The 25077-nt window shown below is 47.6% G+C and overlaps 1 protein-coding gene across 1 annotated transcript in view; it reads right to left on the bottom strand.

Annotated features, from left to right (window-relative positions):
* Positions 1 to 25077, bottom strand: part of FANCM (FA complementation group M) — a 73177-nt gene that overhangs the window by 24171 nt on the left and 23929 nt on the right. Inside the window, exons 5-13 of the mRNA XM_054162155.1 lie at positions 21793 to 21924; positions 20503 to 20635; positions 18757 to 18885; positions 18267 to 18368; positions 15227 to 15420; positions 13816 to 14022; positions 8540 to 8771; positions 2886 to 3043; positions 453 to 605 (exon numbers count right to left, since the gene is read on the bottom strand). Coding sequence (XP_054018130.1) covers positions 453 to 605; positions 2886 to 3043; positions 8540 to 8771; positions 13816 to 14022; positions 15227 to 15420; positions 18267 to 18368; positions 18757 to 18885; positions 20503 to 20635; positions 21793 to 21924 — 1440 coding nt within the window. The remainder of the gene's footprint in view (positions 1 to 452; positions 606 to 2885; positions 3044 to 8539; positions 8772 to 13815; positions 14023 to 15226; positions 15421 to 18266; positions 18369 to 18756; positions 18886 to 20502; positions 20636 to 21792; positions 21925 to 25077) is intronic.

Below are 25077 nucleotides of genomic sequence, written 5' to 3'. Positions count from 1 at the left end.
CTGTACTGGTGCAGGGGGTTGTTTCTCTCCAGGGGCAGGACCCTACAGTTACCTTGGTTGAACTTCATGAGGTTCACCACTGCCCAACTCTCCACCTGTCCAGGCTTCCCTCAGTGACACCACTCCTCCCAGTCTGATATCATCACAAAATGGCTGAGGGCCCACAGTGTCCCTTCATCCAGGTTGTTGATTAAGATGTTGAACAAGAGTGGACCTAGTCCTGATCCCTGAGGACCACCATGTGCTCCAAGCCTCCAACTGAATTCTCACACTGGAGAATCAGTGTCACAGAACGGTTTGGGTTGGAAGGGGTGGCCCAACCCTAACCCCCACTGCCATGAGCAGGGATGCCTCCCACCAGACTACATTGTTCAAGGTCTCATCCAACCTAGCTTTGAACATTTGAATTACAACTCCTGCAGTCCTCCAGGCAGGCAGATGGCATCACTCACCTGTTCATGTCTCAGCAGCTCTATCATCTCCATAATGCTGATGAAATGGTAGCAGCGATCCGAGTGATCCACCATGGACGTAGGGAAGGGACGACTCTGCCAAATACTCCACTCAGACAAAGAAAGTTCCTGACAAGCCTCCTCTTGGTGCTTCTGCAGCTTGAAATGAAGATGGACAAAGAGATTTTACTGTAGGAAGTGGTTAGCAAAAGTGATGTCCACTTGTCTGAAATTCTTGACAGGGAAGATGGTGAGACACTGGAGCGGGTTGCCCAGGGTGGTCATAGATGCCCCCTGCCTGGAATGTTCAAGGCCAGGCTGGATGGGGCCTTGAGCAACCTGGTCTAGTGTGTCCCTGTCTTCAAGGTCTCTTCCAACCCAAACCATTCTATGAATCTATGAATGGTTTGTGTTGGAAGGCACCTTTCAAGGTCATCCAGTCCAACACCCCTGCAGTCAGAAGGGATATCTGCAACGACAGCAGGTTGCAGAGTCCCATAACACCTGATGCTGAATGTCACCTTGGATGGGGCATCCACGGCCTCCCTGGGCAACCTGTGCCTCACTAACCCTCACAGTGAAGAGCTTCTTCCTAATGTCCAGCCTAACTCTAACCTGCTCTAGTTTCAAACCACTACCCCTTGTCCCAGTTCTACAAGCCCTTGGACACAGCCTCTCCCCAGCTTTCTCCTTCATGCTTTGTGATATCACAGCCTTCCATGCAAGACAGATTGGGTTAAGTGGTGGTCAGATGACACAATAGCTTCCAAGTGTTTTTCTGAATCAGAAAAAAAGGCTTCTCCAAGTTAAGTTTTTCTTTCAGCAACATGTTTTATAGCTACAGAACCAAGGGAAAGAACAAGGACGAATACAACAGCCTTGTGAATTTATTACAAACAGCGACAGATGCTCATGGACACTGAGAGGCTCTCGGAATGCACCTCCCGGGGCAGCCTGATCCAGGGCTTGACAACCCTCTCTGTGAGGAAGCTGTTCCTCATGTCCAACCTGAATCGACCTTGGCACAACTTGAGGCCGTTTCCTCTAGTCATTTAGAATACAATAGAATAGACCAGGTTGGAAGAGACCTTCAAGGTCATTGTGCCCAACATATCAACCAGCACCACCTAATCAACTAAACCAAGGCACCAAGCACCCCATCCAGTCTCCCCCTAAACACCTCCAATGATGGTGACTCCACCACCTCCCCAGGCAGCCCATTCCAATAGGCAATCACTCTCTCTGTGTAGAATTTCTTCCTAACCTCCAGCCTAGACTTCCCCTGGCGCAGCTTGAGACTGTGTCCTCTTGTTCTGGTGCTGGTTGCCTGGGAGACGAGATCAACCCCCAGCTGGCTACAACCTCCCTTCAGATAGTTGTAGAGAGCAGTAAGGTCTCCCCTGAGCCTCCTCTTCTCCAGGCTAAGCAACCCCAGCTCCCTCAGCCTCTCCTCATAGGGCTTGTGCTCCAAACCCCTCCCCAGCTTTGTTGCCCTTCTCTGGACTCGTTCCAGCAAGTCAACATCCTTCCTAAACTGAGGGGCCCAGAACTGGACACAGGACTCGAGGTGTGGCCTAACCAGTGCAGTGTACAGGGGCAGAATGACCTCCCTGCTCCTGCTGGCCACACTGTTCCTGATACAGGCCAGAATGCCATTGGCCCTCTTGGCCTCTGGGCACACTGCTGGCTCATGTTCAGTCTACCATCTACCAGCACCCCAGGTCCCTCTCTGCCTGGCTGCTCTCCAGCCACTCTGACCCCAGCCTGTAGCACTGCATGGGGTTGCTGTGGACAATGTGCAGAACCTGGCACTTGGATGTGTTAAATCTCATGCTGTTGGATTCTGCCCATCTGTCTAGCCTGTCAAGGTCCCTCTGCAAAGCCACTCTACCCTCCAGCAGATCAACTCCTGCCCCCAGCTTGGTGGTCCTCCCACTTGCTCCTTCAGTGAGGAGGTCAACCCCTACTTGGCTCCAACCTCGCTTCAGGGGCTTGTAGAGAGAAATGAGGTCTCCCCTCAGCTACCTTCTCTCCAGGCTGAACACTGCCAGTTCCCTCAACTGCTCCTCACCAGACCTGTTGTCCAGACCCTTTACCATCTTTGTTTCCCTTCTCTGGACCTGCTCCAGCAGCTCAGTGTCCTTCTTGGAGTGAGGGGCTTGAAACTGAACCCAGAATTCAAGGTGTGGCCTCACCAGTATCCTGCCATGGTCCTGCTGGCCACACCATGGCTGATCCTTGCCAGGACACTGTTGGCTTTGTGGCCAACTTGGTACACTCCCAGCTCATGTCCAGCCAACCATCAATCAACATCCCCAGATCCCTTTTCCTCCAGCATCTCTCCAGCCACCCTGCCCCAAGTTTTCTTAGTTAACTTTGTCCCTCAGGGTCTCACTCAGGTCCAAGAGAACATTGCAGTTAGGTCAAACTCACTGGCATTTCTTCCAGGTTTTCTAAGGTCTCAAACCGACTTTGAGGCAGCACTGGTTCCTTCACTCCATCATCTTCCTTAATTCTGTACACTCTGTCCCACATTTCAAATTCCTCAGGTGACAGAGACCATTTCTCATGATGATGTGATTGTTTCTGGCCTGGGTAGGGAAAAAGAGCAGGAAACTGTTATCTGCTTGTGGAAAAGAGATGAAGAAAACTTTTTGTGGTACCAGCCAAGAGAAAAAATACCTTCTGTTTGTCACAAGCAAAGCCACAAAGCTCTCAGAACCAAGCCCCAAGCCAGGGGTGTGTTGTAACTATGGATACATCTATTACCTGATGGTTTGGGGGAAGGCATCATACAAACAAATACACAGACAGATACAAACAGGGATGTGGACATCAACCTATAGACAGCAACTACCTGTAGAGCCTACCTGAAGACACCAACATCTTCATCAACAACCTGGATGAAGGGACACTGTGGGCCCTCAGCCATTGTGCTGATGATATCAAACTGAGAGGAATGGCTGAGACCCAATCAGGCTGTGCTGCCATTCAGTGAGACCTGGCCAAGCTGAAGATTTGGGTGGAGGGAACCTTACCAAGTTCAACCAGGGTAAGTGGAAGGTCCTGCACCTGTGGAGGGACAACCCCCTGCACCATTACAGCTGAGGGGTGACCTGCTGGGAAGCAGCTCCACAGAGAAGCACCTGGAAGTGTTGGTGGACAAGTAGTTCCCCACGAGCCAGCAATGCATCCTTCATAGTCAAGAAGGCAAATGGTCTCCTGGGGTGCATGAAGAAGAGTGAAGCCAGAAGGTTGAGGGAGGATCTTCTCTCTCTCTTCTCTGTCCTAGTCAGGCCACATCTGGAGTACTAGGTCCAGTTCTGGCTCCCCAGCTCAAGAGAGAGCTACTGGAGGGAGTCCAGTGGAGGTTCTAAAGATGCTGAGGGGCCAGGAGCATCTAATTTCTGAGGAAAGACTGAGACAGCTGGGTCACAGCAGAGGGGCAGGAGAACCTCCCTCATCCTGCTGCACTCTTCTTGATGCACCCCAGGAGACCACTGTCCTTCTTGGCCACAAGAGCACATTGCTGGCTCATGGGGCACTTGTTGTCCATCAGGACTCCCAGGTCCTCTTCCCCAGAGCTGAACAATTATCAAAGCAAACCTCACAGCCCTTCCTGCTCTAAGAAAGTTAACTGTTAGTTCTCCTCTAACAATTAATATCCAGCCACACACAGGACAGAAGATGTCAATCTTGGATCAGCATGGAATTTTGGCAGCACTGGTTGGACAAGGCCAGAGTCTTCAGCTGTGACCAAAATTTGCTCAGTCCAAAGTTACATCTGCCCCACTTCAGACTTCTCTTCAAAACCAAGGAGCAAAAATGCCTCCTACCAAGGCAGTAGAATGAATGTTCCAACAGCAAGGTGGTAGACAGGAAAAAGTGGGAACCAGTAAAAATCTCATTAGACAAAGAGATCTGGTTTGGGTTCCCTCTTGCTCTTGGAGGTGATTACCCAGCCAGTACATCAGAACTTCCCCACACAGCTCAGGAGATGTAATGTTGCCATCCAGATATGTCCAAGGAACCAGCAACAACAGATGACTTCATCTGTCTGTGATACAGCTCCAAAGGACACCTTCTTTTGACAAAGACCAAGGGATCCAGTGATACCATCTGGCCAAGTAACAGATGGTGCAACATTCAACAGGCACAGAGGCTCCAGCAGCTGGCAAAATTCAGGAACAGATACTTCCCAAAGCTCTGAGCTTTCTGCTTCTGAGCAGAGCAAGTATCTTAGCTATCAGGAAGATGGACTGAACATGAATAAAGCACCACAGAGCTCCCTGAGAGAGGGGAAGGAGAAGAATCTGCTTGGCTGGCAGAGATGATGAGCAATATAGGTTAATGTCTAAAGTACCAGTTGCTCAGCTGCCTCCCTCACCAGAAACAATAATTTAACCTTAGAGTGTGGGGAAAGGTCTGGCCATCTGACCCATACACATGGGGATTTCTGGCTGAAGGAGGAGAGCAGCAGCTGAACTCTGCTTTCAAACTCACCTCATTGCAACTACACTATCACCTAGAAAGGTTGGACCAGATGATCTTTGGAGTCCCTTCCAACCTGGCCTTCTGCGATTCTATGAAAAAGAGCTCAGATGGAAGAATTACCTTAAAGCAAACTACTCTGAAAGTTATCACTTCCACAAGATAACCTTTTTTTTAACTCTCTCCATTGCTGTTTAACTCAGATGAATCCCAGAATCCCAGCATGGTGGAGTTGGAAGGAACCTCTGGAGATCAGCAAGTCCAACCCACCTGCCAAAGCAGAGGCACCCACAGCAGCTTGCCCACAATCACAATGGCCAGGTGGCTTTGGAATCTCTCCACAACCTCTCTGGGCAGCCTGCTCCAGGGCTCCAGCACCCTCACACCAAACAAGTTTCTCCTCCTCTTCAGGTGGAACCTCATGGGTTTCAGTTTGACTGTTGCCCCTTGTCCTGTCTCTGAGGACAGTCTGGCCCTATCCTCTTGCCCTCCACAGGTCCTTTAAGTCTTGCTGAACACTGAGAAGATGCCCTCTGAAGTTGCTCTTCTCCAGGCTCAACAGCTCCTGGTCTCTCAGCCTTTCCTCCTCACAGAGATGCTCCAGGCCCCTCAGCATCTTTTGAGGTTCCATTGGACTCTCTCCAGAAATTCCCTGTCTCTCTTGAACAGGACAGCCCAGAACTGGACCCAGTCCTCCAGCTGAGGCCTCAGCAAGGACACACAACCATAAGCTGTGTCAGGACTGATGTGTTACATCAAATGAACCCTAACTAAAATGTAAACAGGGAGCTCAGACAAATGACTGCTGCCAGCACAGTACAATGCCAGACTTACGGACTAGCAAAACCAATCCCAAAACATCCACTTCACATTTTCAGTGTTTAATTCAACTAAGAGATGAAGTCAGAGAATTCCAGTGAGACACAGGTACCAGGGAGATTGTGGATGCCCCCTCCCTGGAAGTGTTTAAGACCAGGCTGGTTGAGGCTTTCAGCAACCTGGTCTGGTGGGAAGTGCCCCTGCCCATGGCAGGGGGGTTTGGAACTAGATGATTTTGATGGTTCTTTCCAAACCAAACCAATCACTGCTTCTATGAATTTATCAGCCATCCAAAGCCTTGCCATGGTTATATTGTAAGGTGAGGGCAACTTAAGGTCTGCAGACTAGAGAAAGAATTGGTGTATTTTACAAAAAGGCAGTAAAGGAATGAAGATAAAAACAGCAATCGAAAGAATGATGTGAAAGCACAGCTCCAGATCACTCCAAAATGACACAGCCTGGAAATGGGGGAGCAAAGGAATTGTGAAGAGCCAGCAGAATTAAGAAAAGAAGGTTTCAGCCAGACAAATGCAATGCAAAAAGCAAAACAAAAGAATTATTGATAGATAAAGGACATTCAGCTACCAAGAACAACATTGAATGCCCCTGAGCTATTTTTTGCCCTGCCTGCTGTGGTTTCATACCTCTCCCAGCACTGGCAGATTGGCAGAGAACTTGTAAAGATCAAAGGTTGGAGATGATTATGCAGATCTTTCAGTGCTTTCACCTATTCAATTGCCTCATGGGATGGTGATTCTCCTTTTCCAAAGCAAAACCAGATGAGCATAAAACCCATGAGCTGCCTCTAAACACGGACTCATAGAATTGTTTTGGCTGGAAAAGACCTCTAAGGTCAAGTCCAACCTTCAACCCACCGCCACCATGGTCGTTAAACCACGCTGTGAAGTGCCACAGTGGTCAGGTGCCATCTGTGCAGAGATTCTTGCTCTGAGCCCAAGCCATTTTAAGCACAAAGCTCCTCTTTCTTTAACCTTTTGTGATTTTACTGCACTTATTAAGCTGCTGCTCAACGTCAGCAACTCATTAAAACCAAAACAAAATGAGAGAGAAAAGAGAATCTCAGCTGAGAAGAAACAACACAAGAGGAGTGCTGAGTAAGGAGATTTCTGCTCTTGTGGCTGAACAACACACTATGTTATGGGCCAGGTCAAGAATGTGTCTTTCTGGAGCAGACAGTCAGAAGAACTTTATGACAGAGAGTTGCATTGGATGAAGAGTGTGAAATTAACAGAAATGGAATCAAACTGACAGGATGAGGAGTGATGGCTTCAAACTGGAGGAAACTCAATTGAGATGAGACATTACAAAGGAATTCTTCCCAATGAAGAGAAACTGGAACAGGGTGCCCAGGGAGGCTGTGGATGTCCCTTCCCTGGAATTGTTCAAGGGTCAGGCTGGATGGGGCCTTCAGCACCCTGGTCTAGCATGAGGTGTCCCTGCCCATGGCAGGGGGTTGGAACTAGATAATCTTTAAGGTCCCTTTCAACCCAAACCAGTCTATGATTCCATGAAATATAGAACAGGAAATGGCTAATTCCAAGTAGAAAAGAAGAATGCTTGAAATTACTGGGATACTTCTGCTAATGATGCCTCCATGTCTATGCATATCTATTCTCCCGTGGCCAAACCTGAAGAACAGAGGGACCTCAAGAAGAAATGCAAAGAGAGCATAAAGAAGTATCATTCACTGCTGCTGGCTTTCATGTTTTCCCATGTGGAAGAGGCATTGAAATGAGGGGGAAAAAGAGGAAGGAAAGGAAAGGAGAAAGAAGTGGGGCAAAGAAGAAAGGGGAGGAAGGTGCAGAAAATGCAGTAATTTCTCTTCTATTTGAGATTCAGCTTGAATATCACAGCCAGGAACAGCCGCTGGCTTTGTACAGTGCTGAAGGCGACTGAACACAAAGGTGGTGCTCAATAACCTGCACTCATCTAAGTTGTTTTCAAGACAGGCCATCAGCACTGCTCACCTTCAGCAGCAGCAGACCTCCATGCACCCTGTGTGCTTCAACTGGGGCAGCTGCTAACCTATTTCACACAAAAGGCACCTTGCAATTATAGCCTCTGAAGTGCCAGTCCCTCAGCAGGAGATGTTCAGCACATTATCTTCTTCAAGCACTCAACAGCCTCTCTATTCTATTTTCTAGGACAGGCTTCCAAACATTCGCAAATGATTATTTTAATTCCATGCATTTGCTCTCTTTGTTCTCTTGCAAGTTGTCTCTGTTTACCTCATCCTTGCTTTTCTTCACTGGTTGCCATCTGGGCTGTTAACAAATCCCAGACTGAAGGGAGAGGAGGGAAGGAAGAAAGAAGGGAGAGGAGGGAAGGAAGAAAGAAGGGAGAGGAGGGAAGGAAGAAAGAAGGGAGAGGAGGGAAGGAAGAAAGAAGGGAGAGGAGGGAAGGAAGAAAGAAGGGAGAGGAGGGAAGGAAGAAAGAAGGGAGAGGAGGGAAGGAAGAAAGAAGGGAGAGGAGGGAAGGAAGAAAGAAGGGAGACGAGAAAAAGAAGCTCTATAGAGACAGATGAAGCAAATGTTTGTTTGAAGCATGGGTATTTAAGGACAGAGCTATGATCTGAGGATGTTAAAGATGAGGAAAGAAAGCAGCAGGCAGTGTCACAGCCCAAAGGCTGCAGCTGATGGAGATGACATTCAGGTAGCCCCCAAACTCATGTGAGTGCACTGCTTTGATGGGACTCAACACCATAACATGAGATAGCAGCTTAGGCAGTGCTTAGAGCAACATCATAATCCTCTTACCAGTGACACAGGAAAAGAGAGATTTGTGCTGGAGGGAGCTGGATCTTTTCTCTTTGGAAAGCATTCTGGAGCTGCTGGGTTCATGTTTTTCAGCAGTGATAAACATTTTGTGCAGCTTTGGATTTATGCCCTCTGGAATCATCCGTGGACTGTGCTGGTAGAAGTGAAGCATTTTGTTTCCTGAAATAGCTTTGTGGATGCTCCTCTTGTTCACCTGGCTTTGGTTGTATGTCTGCAAAGAAGAGAAATCAGATGTTGGGGGGTTGTTTTTTCACAGGACTTCATCAAAACAACACTTGAGGGTCTGAGTGGCTTCTCATTATTTTATGTTCTGTCATCAAGATGGTTTTTGTTTAGTTTAGTTGGTGGGGGTTTTGGTTCATTTTCCACAATGCTTTTCTACAAACAAAACTAAACCAAAATGTGATGCAAGGCCCACAGCCCCATCCATATTCCCTCTTCTGAGAATATCATCAGTGAGGTATACCTTACCTAGGGATCAACACAACCTGTTGAGGAGCCTGGAGCATCTCTGTGAGGAGGAAAAGCTGAGAGACCTGGGGCTGTTCAGCTTGGAGAAGAGCAGCCTGAGTGGGGATCTGACCAATGCTCATCAAGAGCTAAAAGACCTGTGGAGGGCAAGAGGATGGGGCCAGACTCTCTTGTCAGTGGTGCCCAGGGACAGGACAAGGGCACAAACTGGAACCCAGGAGGTTCCATCTGAAGAGAAGGAGAAACTTGTTTGGTGTGAGGCTGCTGGAGTCCTGGAGCAGGCTGCCCAGAGAGGTTGTGGAGTCTTTTTCTCTGGAGAGATTCCAAAGCCACCTGGCCATTGTGATCCTGGGCAACCTGCTCTGGGTGCCCCTGCTTTAGCAGGAGGCTTGGACTGGATGATCTCCAGAGCCCCTTCCCAACCCATGAGCTCAGGGACAGCTGCTTATTCTTGAACTGTAAGTTCATTATGCCAGAATGCAGAGAAGAGAAAGCAACAGAAGGACACAGATGAATACAGGGAAGCAGCAAGTTAGATTAGATATGTGATGATGAACAACAGAAAGCACAGCTACTAAATTATTTGTGCTTTCTTTTGCAAAGAGCTTCCATCTGAAAATACCTAAGTGAAGTTATGTTTGAATTAGCATGGGTTTGTGTGCAGGTAAAACATCCACAGGAAATGGAATGAGGATGAAGGGAAGGGAGGAAGACAAAGAGAAGAGGAGAAGAAAGGGGGAGGGCAAGGGGAAAAGGAAGGGGGAGGGCAAGGGGAAAAGGAAGGGGGAGGGCAAGGGGAAAAGGAAGGGGGAGGGCAAGGGGAGCCCAGTAAAAGGGGAGGTTAGGAAAAGGGAATTAGCCAACAGCAGTGATTGTTCTCTAAGCTGCAAACACCCCAGATGACAAACTCAAGTACAGCTTTGTGCACTCTCTAACCAGATTAGAAGTGGGCACAGCACCTGAGAGGCGGCACAGCCCTTGCCTGGGGCAGTTTGCAGTCTGCAATAGATACCAGGGTGATGTAAATTAGATTACAGCAGCAACAAAGAAAGGAGGTCAAGGGAAAAAATAAGGCCCAAGATTATTAGTGAATGCCATCCACGCTCCAAGTCCTTTTAATTATACTGCAGTTGGATTGCACAACTGAGAAACCAAGACAAAGATGGAGGGACTAAGGGAAGAAACTGGTGCCCCCTTCAAAGCTGCCCCCTCCTCAAGTAGCTCTTTTTCTAATAGAGGTCTGTGAGTCTGTGGGACAGATCATCCACAGAGACTGTGCTCTGTGTCTTGACAGCATGGCAGCCATCACCTTTGGAGAGAGATGGCCTTTGAAAGGCAGGATTAGAGAGAAGGGCACAAGAAGATGTTCTCTGAAGGAAATTGGAAGAGGTTAACAGCTCAAAGTGCCCCACAGATATCCCAAGAAATATCTTTTTAATTCCACCACAGGCCCAAAACCAAAAGCCTTTTTATGGGAAATAATTTGTATTACCAAGAGAGTTGTTAATCAGCTACTACAGAGACTGTGCCCTGCTCCTGTTTCCCAGAGGCTCAGCTGGCCTGAGAGGAGATGGAGGTTTTCAAGGCCAGGTTGGATGAGGCCTTGAGCAGCCTGGTCTAATGGAAGGTGTCTCTGCCCACAGCAGGGGGGTTGGAACTAGATGATCTTTATGGTCCCTTCAAACTGAAACCATTCTATGAATCTACAAGCTGAAGAGGCTCTGGGCAGCCTGTGCCCTTCCCATTGAGTTGGTTGAACTCCCCAGCCCACAGCTCCCCTACCAACACTTGTGGTTGGATTAGATGATCTCCAAAGGTCCCTTCCAAACCATTCCATGATTTTATGATCATTCTATGAGCAGTAAGCAGCTAGAGCTGAGCTAATTGTGACCTTCCAGTATCTGAAGGGGGCCTACAGGAAGGCTGGGGAGGGACTTCTCAGGATCTTAGGTAGTGATAGGACTAGGGGCACTGGAATGAAGCTGGAGGTAGGCAGATTCAGGCTGGATGTGAGGAGGAAGTTCTTCACCATGAGAGTGATGAAGCCCTGGAATGGGTTGTCCAGGGAGGTGGTTGAGGCCCCATCCCTGGAGGCGTTTAAGACCAGGCTGGATGAGGCTCTGGCCAGGCTGATCTAGTGTGGGGTGTCCCTGCCTGTGGCAGGGGGGTTGGAACTAGATGATCCTTCTGGTCCCTTCCAACCCTGACTGATACTATGATACTATGATCCCTTCTCCTGGCTCACAAATTCCTGCCAAACATCAAACTTTCCAGACCTCCATTTACCATTTCCTCCCCCCCCAGTAAAATGTCTTCTCAAAAGCTTTAGAATCAACTTGGACTGGTTTGATTTAAAAGAAAACCAACAATCAACCAACCAAATTTGCAGTCATTAATATGAGAGCATTAATTACTCAGCTTTGAGTTCTGTGATGGGGAAGACTCTGACATTAAGGACATTAGAAGGAAGTTCTTCCCAGTGAGGTTAATGAAACACAGGAACAGGTTGCTGAGAGATGTGCTGGAGGCCCCCTCCTCAGAGACAATCAAGGTCAGGCTTGATGGGGCTCTGAGCAACCTGATGTGGCTGGAGATGTCCCTGTTCACTGCAGGTGGGTTGGACTACATGAGCTCTAAAAGTCCCTTCCAGCCCAATGCATTCTGTGATTAACATTTTTTAGTCTCCATAAGCAGCATGAGAAAATATTTACAACTAGAACTGACTTCTAGCATTTCTAACTCTCAGCCCTTCACAGTAGCTTTTCCCACCCCAGGCAGGATTCTTTGGACTCTCATTCAGATCCCTGCTCCATAAAAATTTAGACCAGAGGCACAACAGTAATTTATTGATCAAGATAAATAGGAGGCAGACTCTGAAATCTTGGGTTTACAAACAACTCACAGAAATCTCAGGCTTCTCTCTCATGAAACCTGGTCCAGCTCAGAACCAACCTCACAAACACAGCTGCATGGTTTAGCACCAGGCTTGGCAGAGTTAGAGAATGGTTGGACTTAAAAGGGCTTTTCCAGCCAAAACGATCCTGTGATTTCCCCAAGTCTAAGTAATCTAACTCAGCAAAACAAAATCAATTTTCAGCCAGAACAGTGATGTGCCCCCTAAAAATGCCTCTCATTCAAAGAGGGGCTGCAGGATGAAACTGCACTGTGATGTCAGCCGGGACTGCCTCGCCTCCTCCCATCAAACTCCTGCCCTGCCAGATTCCTTGGATCAGCCTTTGGAATGGAGCTGCTGTGGGATGAAGTTGGGCATTTCAGTGCTTAAAGGGACTGAGAAGAGAGATAGAGACAGGCTTTTGAGCAGGGTTTGTCGTGACAGGACAAGAGGTAATGGTTTGAACTACAGGAGGGAGACTGAGACTGGAAAGAAGGGAGAAATGTTTGACACTGAGGGTGGTGAGACCCTGGCCCAGGCTGCCCAGAGAGGGGGGAGATGCCCATGCCTGGAACCATCCTAGGCTAGGTCACTTGTGGCTCTGGGCAACCTGCTCTAGTCACAGATGTCCCTGGGTGGACAACATGAGCTCTGTAGCCCCCTTCCAAACCACTCCATAATTCTATGCTCACTCTGAGCAGTAAGCAGGTACAGCTGAAGATCAGATCTCCTGGCTTACAGCTCAGGCTTTAGTTTTCCACTAGTAGATGAGTTTCCCAAGGGGCAGCCTGCACTCAGAGACGATTAATTATGCTCTCAGTTGAGTGCTGAGGTTCATGAATTTAGCAAAAGTAGATTTCCCCTTAAGCTGATCTCGTCAGGCCTCACACGCAAGCCAGCTACCACTAAGCACCGCTCTGAGCGCAGTGTCGTCAGCAGCTCAGAGCCAGAGGAGCTTCCAGCTCTCCTGCTCTCAGACACCCATCGCTGCTCTCCTCCACACCTTGCTCCTGGGAAAAATATTCTCCCAGGCCCTGTGCCTCATGTATCAAGGCAGTGTTATCAAGACAAAGGGCTGGGAGCTCTTCACATTGGGAAGGCACAGCTATTGTCAGATTATTGTCTGCTCCTCTCCTGTAGAGAATCCTAGAATGATTTCGGTTGGAAGGGACCTTAAAGATCACCTAGTTCCAACCATGGGCAGGGACATCTCCTACTAGAGTGGCCTTCTCAATGACCTGTCCAATTTGGCTTTGAACATCTCCAGGCTTGGAGCCTCCACAGTTTCTCTGGGAAATCTATTCCAGTGCCTCACCACACTCATAGGGAGGAATCCTAGAATGAATTGGGTTGGAAAAGACCTTTAAAGGACATCTTGTCCAAAGCCCCTGCAGTCAGCAGAGACATTTGCAAATAGAATAGAATAGAATAAACCAGGTTGGAAGAGACTTAGAGAAGACTGCTCAGAGCCCCATCAACCCCAAATGTCCCCAGAGACGGGGCCTCTACCACCTCCCTGGGCAACACATTCAAGTGTTCCACCACCCTCACAGCAAAGAACTTCTTCCTAATGTCCAACCTAAATCTACCCTGCTCTAGTTTCAAACTGTTGTCCCTTGTTCTACTGCTGCAAGCCCTTGTAGCAGTCCCTCCCCAGCTTTCTTGTAGCCCACTTCAGCTACTGGAAAGCCACCAGAAGCCTGAAGGCCACCTGGAGCCTTCTCTTTTCCAGGCTGAACAACCCCAACTCACAGCAGAGGTGCTGCAGGGATAGTTCAGACACAGTCAGGTATTCACGACTGCTCTGGTTTTAACTGCAGAGCACCTGGGTTGAAGGAACAGCCCAAGAAGGCCATTTTGCTTCCCCAGGCAGAAGCAGCCCCAGACTCACTCGTTCCTCGCGCCCCTCAGCCAGGATGACGACGATCCTGCCCTGCCGCCTGCGCCCCGTCCGCCCCATCCTCTGCACCAGGCGAATTGGGCTCTTCTGGGCATCAAAGCAGATGATGAGATCAACTTCTCCAATGTCTAAGCCTTCTTCTCCAACACAGGTAGAGACCAGGGTGTTATATCCACCCTCCCGGAAGCGTTTTACCACCTGAATAAACGATTAAAGGCAGAGTGAGCAGGGGAGCCAGCAGGCTCCTCAGACACACGGGGCAGCTTTCGAGACAGAACATGAGGAAATCCATGTATCTGGCCAGCCTGGATCCAGGGGCTGAGGACAATGGGGTGAGGCTGAACAAGGCCAATTACTGGGTCCTGCATTTGGGTCACAACCACCCCATGAATGCTCCAGGCTTGAGGCAGAGTAGATGGAAACTGCCCAGCAGAAAAGGACCTGGGGGTGTTGGTTACAGCACCTGAATGTGAACCAGTGTGTGCCCAGGTGGCAAAGGCCACAAGCATTCTGGCTTGGATCAGCAACACTGTGGCCAGCAGCAGTAGGGAAGTGATTGGCCCTCTGTACTGGGCACTGGGGAAGCCACAGTATTGGCTTCAGTTTAGGGCCCATTACTCCAAGATGGATATTGAGAGGCTAGAGCAGGTCTAGAGAAGTGCAATGAAGCTGGTGAGGGGTCTGGAGAACAGGTCTGGTGAGGAGCAGCTGAGGGAATTGGGGTTGGTCATCCTGGAGAAGATAAGGCTGAGAGAAGACCTTCTGACTCTTTACAATTCCCTGAAAGGAGGTTGGAGCCAGGTGGGGGTCAGTTTCTTCTCCCTGCTATCAGGTGATAGAATGAGAGGAAACAGCCTGAAATTGTACCAGGGTAGTTTTAGGTTGGACACAGGGAAGAATTCCTTCCCTGCAAGAGTGGCCAGGCATTGGAACAGGCTGCCCAGGGAGTTGGTGGAGTCACCATCTGTGGAGCTGTTCACAGAACATATGGACATGGTGGTGCTGGGTTGATGGTTGGACTTGATGATCTTTGAGGGCTGTTCCAACCCAAACAATTCTATGATTCTTTGATATTAAAAATACAAAATTTAATCTCTATGAATTTGTCAACTATTACCTCATGATCAAACACCACATCACTGGAGAGATTCCAAACCCAGCTGGACATTGTGATCCTGGGCAAGCTGCTGTGGGTGACCCTGCTTTAGCAGGGGGGGTTGGACTAGATGATCCCCAGCGGTCCCTTCTAACCCCCACCTTGCTGAGATGCTGTGAAAGCAACTGACCTGCAAGAGTTTACTGAAAACACTTCAAAGTTCAGTCACTGCCTCTCAGCTCTCCTGTGGTTATTTTCACAACTGATGCCCATCACCACTCCTCCCTAAGCCACATCTTTCTTTACCTCAAGTTGCTCCTTCTGTGTGAAGCCTTTTGTGCTCTTCCCTGTGGAGTGGCCCACAAACGTCATCACTCTGACGACGGGGCTGAGTCTGGAGAGCATTTCTGCAATCTCTTGTACACTGTCTCGAAAGGATGAGAAGATCATCACCCTGGTATCCACAGCAACCACAGACGTGCTTTCTGTCCTCACCTGATCTGATGTGAAAGAGCCAAGAAACATTTTTATTACCAACTGAGTACTTACTAATAAAACATAAGGAGAAGTCCACCCTGCAAGGTTCGCGCTCATAGATCTCATCTCATTTAATGGGATCACACTCTTGTCAATGGTGCCCAATGAGAGGACAAGGGGCACTGGGCACAAACTGGAACCCAGAAGGTTCCATGAGGAAGAAGTTCTTGAGGGTTCAGAGCCCTTGAGCAGGCTGCCCAGGGAGGGTGTGGAGTCTCTTCTCTGAAGACCCACTTGGACCTTGTGATCCTAGGCAAGCTGCTTTGGGTGACCCAAACTAGATCACAGAATCATTTCAGTCAGAACAGACCTTTAAGATCATCCAGTCCAACCATCCTCTAACTCTACCAAGGCTGATGTTAAACAATGGCCCTCAGCACCACATCTCTGCATCTTTTAAACACCTTCAGAGATGGTGATTCAGCCACCTCCCTGGCCAGCCCGTTCCAGTCTTTGAGAACCCTTTCAGTGAAGAAGCTTCTTCTAATGTCCAACCTAATCCTCCCCTGGGGCAATCTGAGACCATTTCCTCTTGTCCTGTCACTTGTTGCATGGACAAAGAAACCAAGCACCTGGCTCCAACCTCTTTTCAGGGAGTTGTAGAGAGCCAGAATGTCTCCCCTCAACCTCCTTTTCCCCAGGGTGAACAACCCCAATTCCCTCAGGCAAGAGGTCCTTTCTAACTCCTACCATGCTGGGATTCTGTGTAAGAGAAACTTGCAAAGCAGGGGCAATAGCTACGCAGTCAGGAAGCTCAGACCTAACCTGATTGATCAGCTGGTTAGAAATGGTTCAGAGTTTGCCTAGACAACTTAGCACAAGTCCTCAGACAATGGAGAAGAGCTGGTATTGCTCCTGAGGTAGCTTATGACTTAGGTTAGTCATCCTCTGTCTCAAATGTAGGGCTTTTTGAGGACAATGCTTTGCAGAAGCACTTGCTTGAACTTTAGATTGATCATCTAGTTCAGCTAGGCATGAACACAGCAAATGATGACTCAGAGTAGTTCAATACTGCAGAACTCAACAAAACAAAGTTCTGGAGGTTTGTTGGCTTCTGCTTGCTTTTATCCCCTAGAGATCCCTCTTGCATGAGACCTTGACACTAGCTGAACATATTCTCCACTGCTCACAGAATGGGTTAGGTTTTTATTTCAGAGCCTTCTGATGGAGCTCAGAATCTTAATAATTACTCAAGGTTTTATTGACAGATTCATGGCAAATCCTTATCTGGAGGAGGAATAAATCAGGACAAGGGTGTGTGCAGAGTCCAACCCCAAAATTCAGCATGTAGCTGCTTGTCCAGGTCTGAGTTTGAAGTCTACCTGCAAGAAAGAGGGATTAAGGATGGAAATACAGGTTCTGGGCTATGACTGGAAAGGTCCCATCACAGATGCTGTGTCACAGTGAATAATAATCAAATAAAGAAATTCATAGTGTCTTAATATTCCTGCCTACTGCTTGGTGTGATTGGGTTGGAGATACAAAGCTAGATCACAAGATGAGGACCAGGAAAGTAAGGTCCTCTTTCTGTAAGTAAAGATCAGCTTGGTGACCACCTAAGGAATTTGAACACACAGAAGTGGTGAAGGTGGTGGAAGAGGTTGCCCAGGGAGGCTGTCAATATTCCCTCCCTGGAGGTTGTCAAGGCCAAGTTAGATGGGGCCTTGAACAACCTGGTCTAGTGCAAAATGTCCCTGCCCATGGCAGCAGGGGGTTGGAATTAGATATCTCCAAGGTCCCTTCCAGCCCAAACCATTCTATGAATCTCTGAAGTCTACAGAACCTGTCCCTTCCAGCCCAAACCATTCTGTGAATCTCTGAAGTCTACAGAACCTGATGAGATGCATCCCAGAGTCCTGAAGGAAGTGGCTGCTGGAGTCACCAGGTCACTCTTTGTGATGTTTGAAACTCCTGGCAGACAGGGAAAATCTCTGGTGACTGAAAGAAGGGAAACACTGCACCCAGTTTCAAACAAGGTAGAGAAAGAAGGATCTGGGGAAGATCATGGAACAGATTCTCCTAGGCTGAGATAATTGGAGTTGTTCAGCCTGGAGAAGAGAAGGCTCCAGGGAGACCTTCTGGTGACCTTTCAGTTCTTCAGGTGGTGAGCAGAAAGCTCAGGATAGACTTTTGAGCAGGGCCTGTTGTGACAGGACAAGGGGTGATGGTTTGAATTTAAAGAGGGAGATTCAGATTGGAAAGAAGGGAGAAATGTTTGACATTGAGGACGGTGAGAGATAGGTGGTAGATTCCTCATCCCTGGAACCATACCAAGTCATGTTGTTTGTGTCTCTGAGGAACCTGCTCCAGTTGCAGATGTCCCTTCTGACTGCAGGAGTGTTGGACTGGATGAGCTTTTAAGGTCCCTTCCCACCCAAACCAGTCTGTGATAACCTCAGGAGATACAAGCTGGTGCTTACTACATCAATAATGATAACCTACAGAATGTTTTTTGCTTAAAGAGAAATGATGGTTTAGTTCTTCTAAAGAAGACCTTTCCATACAGAAGATGCACAGGCACACATGGAGGCTGCCCAGGGAGGGCATGGATTCCCCCTCACTGGAGGTGTTCCAGGTCAGGTTGGATGAGCTCTTGAACAATCTGGTCTAGTGCAAGGTATCCTTGCTCGTGGCAGGAGGGGTTGGAACTAGACAATCTTTAAGGTCCCTTCCAAACCAAATCATTTTATGAACCTATGAACAATAAAATAAAGACTTGAAGAGACTTGCAAATAATTCAGCTGAGTATTTCTTTTCATCCACAGGTTCAGCTGTTGAGACATTTTATCTCTCAGTTCTTGCTACTTACCAGAACATCTCTTGTTCCAGGATTTGAAGTGCTCTATTACAATTTCTTCCAATTTCCTTAATTTGGGATGGCTGTAGATAAATCCCTTTTTATTGTCAAACACTGAAAAGAAAATGAAGAGGTAAGGAAACCTACAACAAGGAAGAATATTTAGGGAATTGCCTTTCCTCCCTTTATAGTTCTGAGTCAAGACACACGAATTCCTGGCCCTAGTTCTAACTGCAGTCACCTCAACACAGTAACTAATTATTTGAAGTGGAAGAAAAAAAAAAACAATCAGGTTTTGAAGAAGTGGTGTTACTTTTGTTACAGCCACACTGTAAGAGACATCTACACTGTGGCTGTAATAGTTAGTTTGCAATCTTTTGATTAGAATTTCTACAGTCATTGTTCCTTTGACATCAAATTAACAACATCAAACACAGGAAACTTGAAGGCAGCTAAAGCCACTGAGAGAAGGTAGATACACAAAGAAGAAAGAAATACTGACCTGTTTTACCCCTGTGAACCCTTTCATCCCCTGAAGGCAGAGATGTGTCTGCAAACATGTCTGTGAGCTGCTGATAGAGCTTCATGAAGTCCTCGCTCCGACCAAGCTCATTCTTCGTACGGGTTAAACCTTTGCGAGAAGTTGAAATGCTTCAGTATTTCATCTCTGGAGTAAAAATCCTTCCCACTATCCAAACAGAAGCTTTTTTTAGTTTGTGACAGGACAAGGGGTGATGGTTTGAACTTAAAGAGGGAGATTTGACCATGAGGGTGGTGAGAGCCTGGCCCAGAGAGGTAGGAGATGCCTCACCCCCTTAGCGCTAGCTGAGCATTGATCAGATCCCCTCTAAGGCTGCTCTTCTCCAAGCTCAGCAGCCCCAGGGCTCTCAGCCTTTCCTCCTCACAGAGATGCTCCAGGCCCCTCAGCATCTTTGGAACCCCCATTGGACTCTTTCCAGTAGTTCCCCATCTTTCTTGAACTGTGGAGTCCAGAACCAGACCCAGTCCTCCAGCTGTGGCATCACCAGGCCACAGTAGAGGGGTAGGAGAACCTCCCTTGATCTGCTGGCCATAAGTCTTCTTCATGCACCCCAGGAGACCATTTGCCTTCTGGGCCACAAGGGTACATTGCTGGCTCCTGGGGAACTTGCTGTCTACAGTATCACAGTATCACCAAGGTTGGAAGAGACCTCAAAGATCATCAGGTCCAACCTGTCACCACAGACCTCATGACTAGACCATGGCACCAAGTGCCACGTCCAGTCCCCTCTTGAACACCTCCAGGGATGGTGACTCCACCACCTCCCTGGGCAGCACATTCCGCTGGCTAACAGCTCTCTCAGTGAAGAACTTTCTCCTCACCTCCAGCCTAAACTTCCCCTGGCACAGCTTGAGACTGTGTCCTCTTGCTCTGGTGCTTGTGGCTTGAGAGAAGAGACCAACTCCCAGCACTAGTAGGTCCTTCTCCCCAGAGCTCATTTCCAACAGGTCACTGCCTAACTGGTGCTTTTGAGAATGTGAGAACAAAGAAAAGCAACATGAACTTTCTGGTTTGTTTACTGCATGGAAGATATTGCACAGCTGGAATAGGAATACTAATGTGATGAGTCTAAACCTGTCATCTACTGGCAAAGAGCCCTAAAACTGTTGCATACATCAGCTTCAAACTCAAGAACACATCAGTTTGTCTGTAGGGGAAGGAACTGCTCTACAATTTCTCAGTCTAAATTGCTTAATGTTTATGATGATAGGATGAGAGGAAGTGGCCTCAAGTTACACCAAGAGAGGTTTAGGTTGAACATTAGAAGAAAATTCTTCACTGAAAGGGTTCTCAAAGACTGGAGCAGGCTGCCCAGGGAGGTGGTTGACTCCCCGTCCCTGGAGGGGTTTTGAAGAGGCAGAGATGCGGTGTTGAGGGACACGCTTTAGCACCATCCTTGGTAGACAGAGAATGGCTGGGCTGGATGATCTTAAAGGTCTTTTTCAACCCAAACCATTCCAGCACCTGTCTCTCCAGAGATATTAATGCCATTTACTCTAAGCTCTCCATGCATCTTAATCTTCTGAGAGCTGCTGCTGCACAACCACACTTGCTGTCCTAAATGCTTTAACATGATGGAAACACATTTCTCGTAGGGATGAAGAGGAAGAAAACATCATTTTTGTGCAGAACAAGCCATGCAGATGAGGAAAATGAAACAAGGTGTGGTGGAGACAGAAAGGAAAGGTGTTTCTGAAGGCATCTCACCTTTGGATCCGTCCATAATTCCACAGAGGTAGATAAACAATGACCGCAGTCCCATCTGCAGCAGCAGCTCGTAACCATGATACAAACTGATACACAGTGCAAAATCTCCCTCAATCACACCTTGGTGTATTCCCTGGGAAAACAGAATAGGCTCAGCTGGGCAGGAAGTCCAGCAGGAGTCACAATGCAACTCTTCTGACTGACACTGGAGAAGCTGAGCCAAAGCACAAACTAAGGTCTAGCAATGCAGTCTGGAATCAAGTTCATTCACAGAATGGTTTGGGTCGGAAGAGACCTTAAAAATCACCTAGTTCCAAAACCCTGTCATGGTCAGGGACACCTCCCATAAGACCAGGTTGCTCAAGGTCCCACCTGGCCTTGAACACCAACAGGGTGGGGACATCCACAGCCTCCCTGGGCAACTTGTTCCAGTGTCTCACTATTCTCACTGTAAAGAAGCTTCACTGGAGGGAATTTTTTTCACAAGGACAATCAGCCACTGGAGTAATTTCCCATGGGAAGTGGTGCAGTTCCCAGCGTTGGACACCTTGAAGATTCAGCTGGACAGAGTGCTGAACCATCTGTACTCTTCCCAAGAATGCTTGGGCCAGATGATCTTTGAGGTCCCTTCCAACCCAAGATGCTGTGACTTATTTTTTTTCCCCCACTTCCAAAAGGATCTCCAAACACCTGGATTATCTTCCAAGATCAGCTCATTACTTTCTGATGCAGCAAGATTCAACATCTGGCAGCTGAGCCATCCATCATGTGGCAAAACAGGAGATTTTTGGCACACTGAACCAGGCTACAAAATTAAAGCCAGAAATGTTGGCTTATCTTCTGTGAACTCTGTTTCCCAATGTTCTTTTAGAAGGTACACAGAGTTGTTTTCCTCTCAGTTTTTAGGTAATATTCTTTAAGGTTATGAAATGTGAAGAGTGAATGACAATTGACAGAGAAAGAGGAGCAGGCAAGGAGTTCTGAGGTGGAAAGTGTAAACTTGGCAGCCAGTAACTACAAGCTAAGTCCTCAAAACAACTTGAATCTGCAAAAGGGAGCCTGGAAAATCCCTTTCCAAAGATAAGGCTTTGTTAAGCTTAAGATGAAGTGAAGGCTTCATCTTTGCCTTAACTTTCTTATATTAGCATCAAAAATTGTAGAACAAGAAGGCTGAGTTTATTCCAGGGCTAAAAAGGGAACATTAGAAAGGAAGTCTCTCTTAAAATGAGTCAGGAAAATGTGCATGCTATGTGGGATTGTTGTTTGTCCACTCTGAAATGAAGGATTTACCAGGTTTTGAGAGGAAGGGTTCTTCCTGTACTGATCTCGGGCTAGAATGATCTGGTACTTTGTCAGGCTGGGAACATCTCGTCTTGCTAGAACTCCTATTTTAATGAGGCGTCCGGCGAAGCCCTCCAGCACCTACAAACCAAACACAAAATGTACAAGACAAGTCAAGGGCTTGCAATGCAGCTTTTTGAAGCGGTTTCCTCTTCAAAACATAAGCAGCTCCTTTATTTTATTGCAAATGTATCATTTTTCACATCAAACTGTATTGATTTCTCAGTAATTTGTGGCTGTACTGAAGGACAACCTGGTGCTCGGCCTCACCGTGAGGTTCTCTGCCATAGTGAGGCCACATCTGGAGTCCTGGGTGCAGTGCTGGGCCCCCCAGTTCAAGAGAGACAGGAAACTACTGGAGAGAATCCTGGAGAAGAGCTGCCTGAGAAGGGATCTTCTCAATGCTCAGCAAGAGCTAAAGGGTAGTGAACAAGAGGATGGGGCCAGATTTTTGTGTGCAGTGTCCAGGGACATGAAAAGGGGTGATGGGCACAAACTGGAACCCAGAAGGTTCTATCTGAACAGGAGGAGAAACTTGTTTGTTGTGAGGGTGCTGGAGCTCTGGAGCAGGCTGCCCAGAGAGGTTGTGGAGTCTCCTTCTCTGGAGAAATTCCAAACCCATCTGGAGGTTGTGACCCTGGAGAAGCTGCTGTGGGTGTCCCTGCTTCAGCAGAGGGGTTAAACTGGATGATCTCCAGGGGTCCCTTCCAACCTGCACCACGCTGGAATTCTGGGATTTCAGACTTGGGACAATTTGTATTCATCTTTGAGAAGCCAAAACAACCACAGGTAATTTCTGACAGTTTAGAAAGCTGTGTGGAAGGTGAGGAAACATAAGCAGAGAGCTACATGTGCCTAGGCTCTGGGCCCAGCACTGCACTGTGCCCCATTTCCTTGGGAAGCCAAAAGAAAATTTGTTTTTCTCTATCACATGTACCTGCTTTCCACATGGGCAAAACAAGGGAACTGACCTGCACTAATTCATCTTAATCCTGTTTTTCCTTGTTTTGCAGCCTTAGGTGGTCAGGGTTTTTTTCTTCCACAGACTTAGTTTTGCATGAGCGCTAAACTCTGCCATAATTGCAGTAAGCAGATTTGCTCCACAAAAAATTACTGAGAATCTGTTGGCCCACTTGGCTGGTGGCACCAAGACCACCTCAGGTCACAACAGCAAGCTCCTCCAAAGGCAGTCTTGACTTGCTTTGACAGTAGCTCCCAATTCTACTCATAACTGTGTGGTGTCACCCAGGCTTTCCAGCCACTTTCAGAGGAGTTCAGATGAACTGATGCGAGAAGGCTACAGCAGAACAAATCATCGTAGAATCACAGAATGGTTTGGGGTGGAAGGGACATTCAGGATCATGTAGTTCAAAGCCTCCATGACACGGGCAGGGACACCTCACCACTAGACCAGGTTGGTCAAGGCCTCATCCAGCCAGGTCTTTACATAGAATACATAGAATAAACCAGGTTGGAAGAGACCTTCAAGATCATCGCGTCCAACCCATCAACCAATCCAACACCGCCCAAACAACTAACCCACGGCACCAAGCACCCCATCAAGTCTTCTCCTGAAGACTTTACTTCCAGCAACGAGAAATTTCCATGACACGGACTTCGAGGTCTCATCTGTTGACCTAGTTTGTCAAAGGTAAGAGAATTGTGTTGTCCCTGCTCGCTCAGTGTACACCCCTGCCTGATTTAATCAATCTTCTGCAAAACAAACCAAGAAAGACTATTATGGGAGACAGCAGGAACCAGTCAGCTGGAGCTTCAGAGCTAATAAGGAACAGTAAACATAACCTACTTAGATACAGACCCAAGCACTGCTCAGGGTGATCACATTTATCTTCCCCCCATACCTTGATTTTTAATTAAAAGATAAAGCTGCTGGAAGGGCTGCTCAACCTTTCCAAAACATGCAAGTGTTGTGTTACCTGTTTACAAACTAGAGAATTAATTTAACATAATTGCTTACTAGGACACTCAGAGCTTTCTCTTCCTGCCTAAGCTGAGCTCCAAAGACTGACAGCTTTGTCATAGAATCAGACTTGTTTTGTTGGAAGGACCTTTAAGATCATCAAGACCAACCACTACTTAACATTGCCAAGTCCACCACTAAACCATGTCTCTCACCACCCCTCAAGGAATGGGGACTCCACCACTGCCCTGGGCTTCACAACCCTCAAGGGGAATAAATTGTTCCTCACGTCCAACCTAAATCTCCCCTGGTGCAATCTGAGGCCACATCCTCCTGACTTATTCGTTGAGAAAAGAGACTCACTCCCACCTGGCTCCAACCTCCTTTCAGGGAGTTGTAGAGAGCTAGGAGGACTCCCCTCAGTCACTTTCTCTGGGCTGAACAGCTGCTCCTCACTGGACCTGTTCTCCAGATCCTTCAGCAACTTCACTGCCCTTCTCTGGACCTGCTCCAGCACCTCAATGCCCTTCTTGGAGCGAGGGGCCCAAACCCAAACACAGCAATCCTCTAAACAGAAATCTTTTCATTTCATACAATCACAGACTTGTTTCAGTTGGAAGAGACCTTTAAGACCACTGAGTCTTACCTTTGAAAAGCTACTCTCCATTCTCATAACTAAGTCTTGAACAGAAGAGTTGGGACTGTTCTATGCGAGAATGTGCCAGAATTACTCATGCAGGATAGGAAGAGGAAGATCCTCTACACATTGTCTCCTAAAGTCAGTTACTCAATTACTGAAGCATGAGGCGGGGGTGAGGACATTTGACCCTACAGTAAGAGAAATTTTCATGTAGTATGACTTGAATTTTAAGTAGTAAATAAACACAATCCCCAAACACTGGATTTTGGTGAGCTAAGAATAAAGGCTGTTTCAGATTGCTCTGAATCTGGAACAGCTTGCCCAGAGAAGTTGTGGATGCCTCATCCCTGGAAGTGTTTAAAAGCAGGCCAGATGAGGCTTTGAGCAACCTAGATGATCTTTAAGGTCCTGTTCAACCCAGTCCATCCTGGGAGTCTGCAAATAAAATTTCAAACCCCTTTTTAGTATGCACAAACCATTTTAATAAGGTATTGATCAGAACTGATTTTAGAAGGTGTACATAGGGTGAAGGTGACAGAAATCCAACCATACACCCCAGTGTAGTCATTGGAGTGTTACTAATAAAGGACTAAGAGGAATCATAGAACTGTTGAGGTTGGAAGAGACCTTTGAGATGACCACATCTAAACACTCACCTAGAGCTCACAATCCC

Source organism: Dryobates pubescens, chromosome 5, assembly GCF_014839835.1.
Source record: "Dryobates pubescens isolate bDryPub1 chromosome 5, bDryPub1.pri, whole genome shotgun sequence".
NCBI lineage: Eukaryota > Metazoa > Chordata > Aves > Piciformes > Picidae > Dryobates > Dryobates pubescens.
This window is presented reverse-complemented; position numbering and strand designations above follow the sequence as displayed.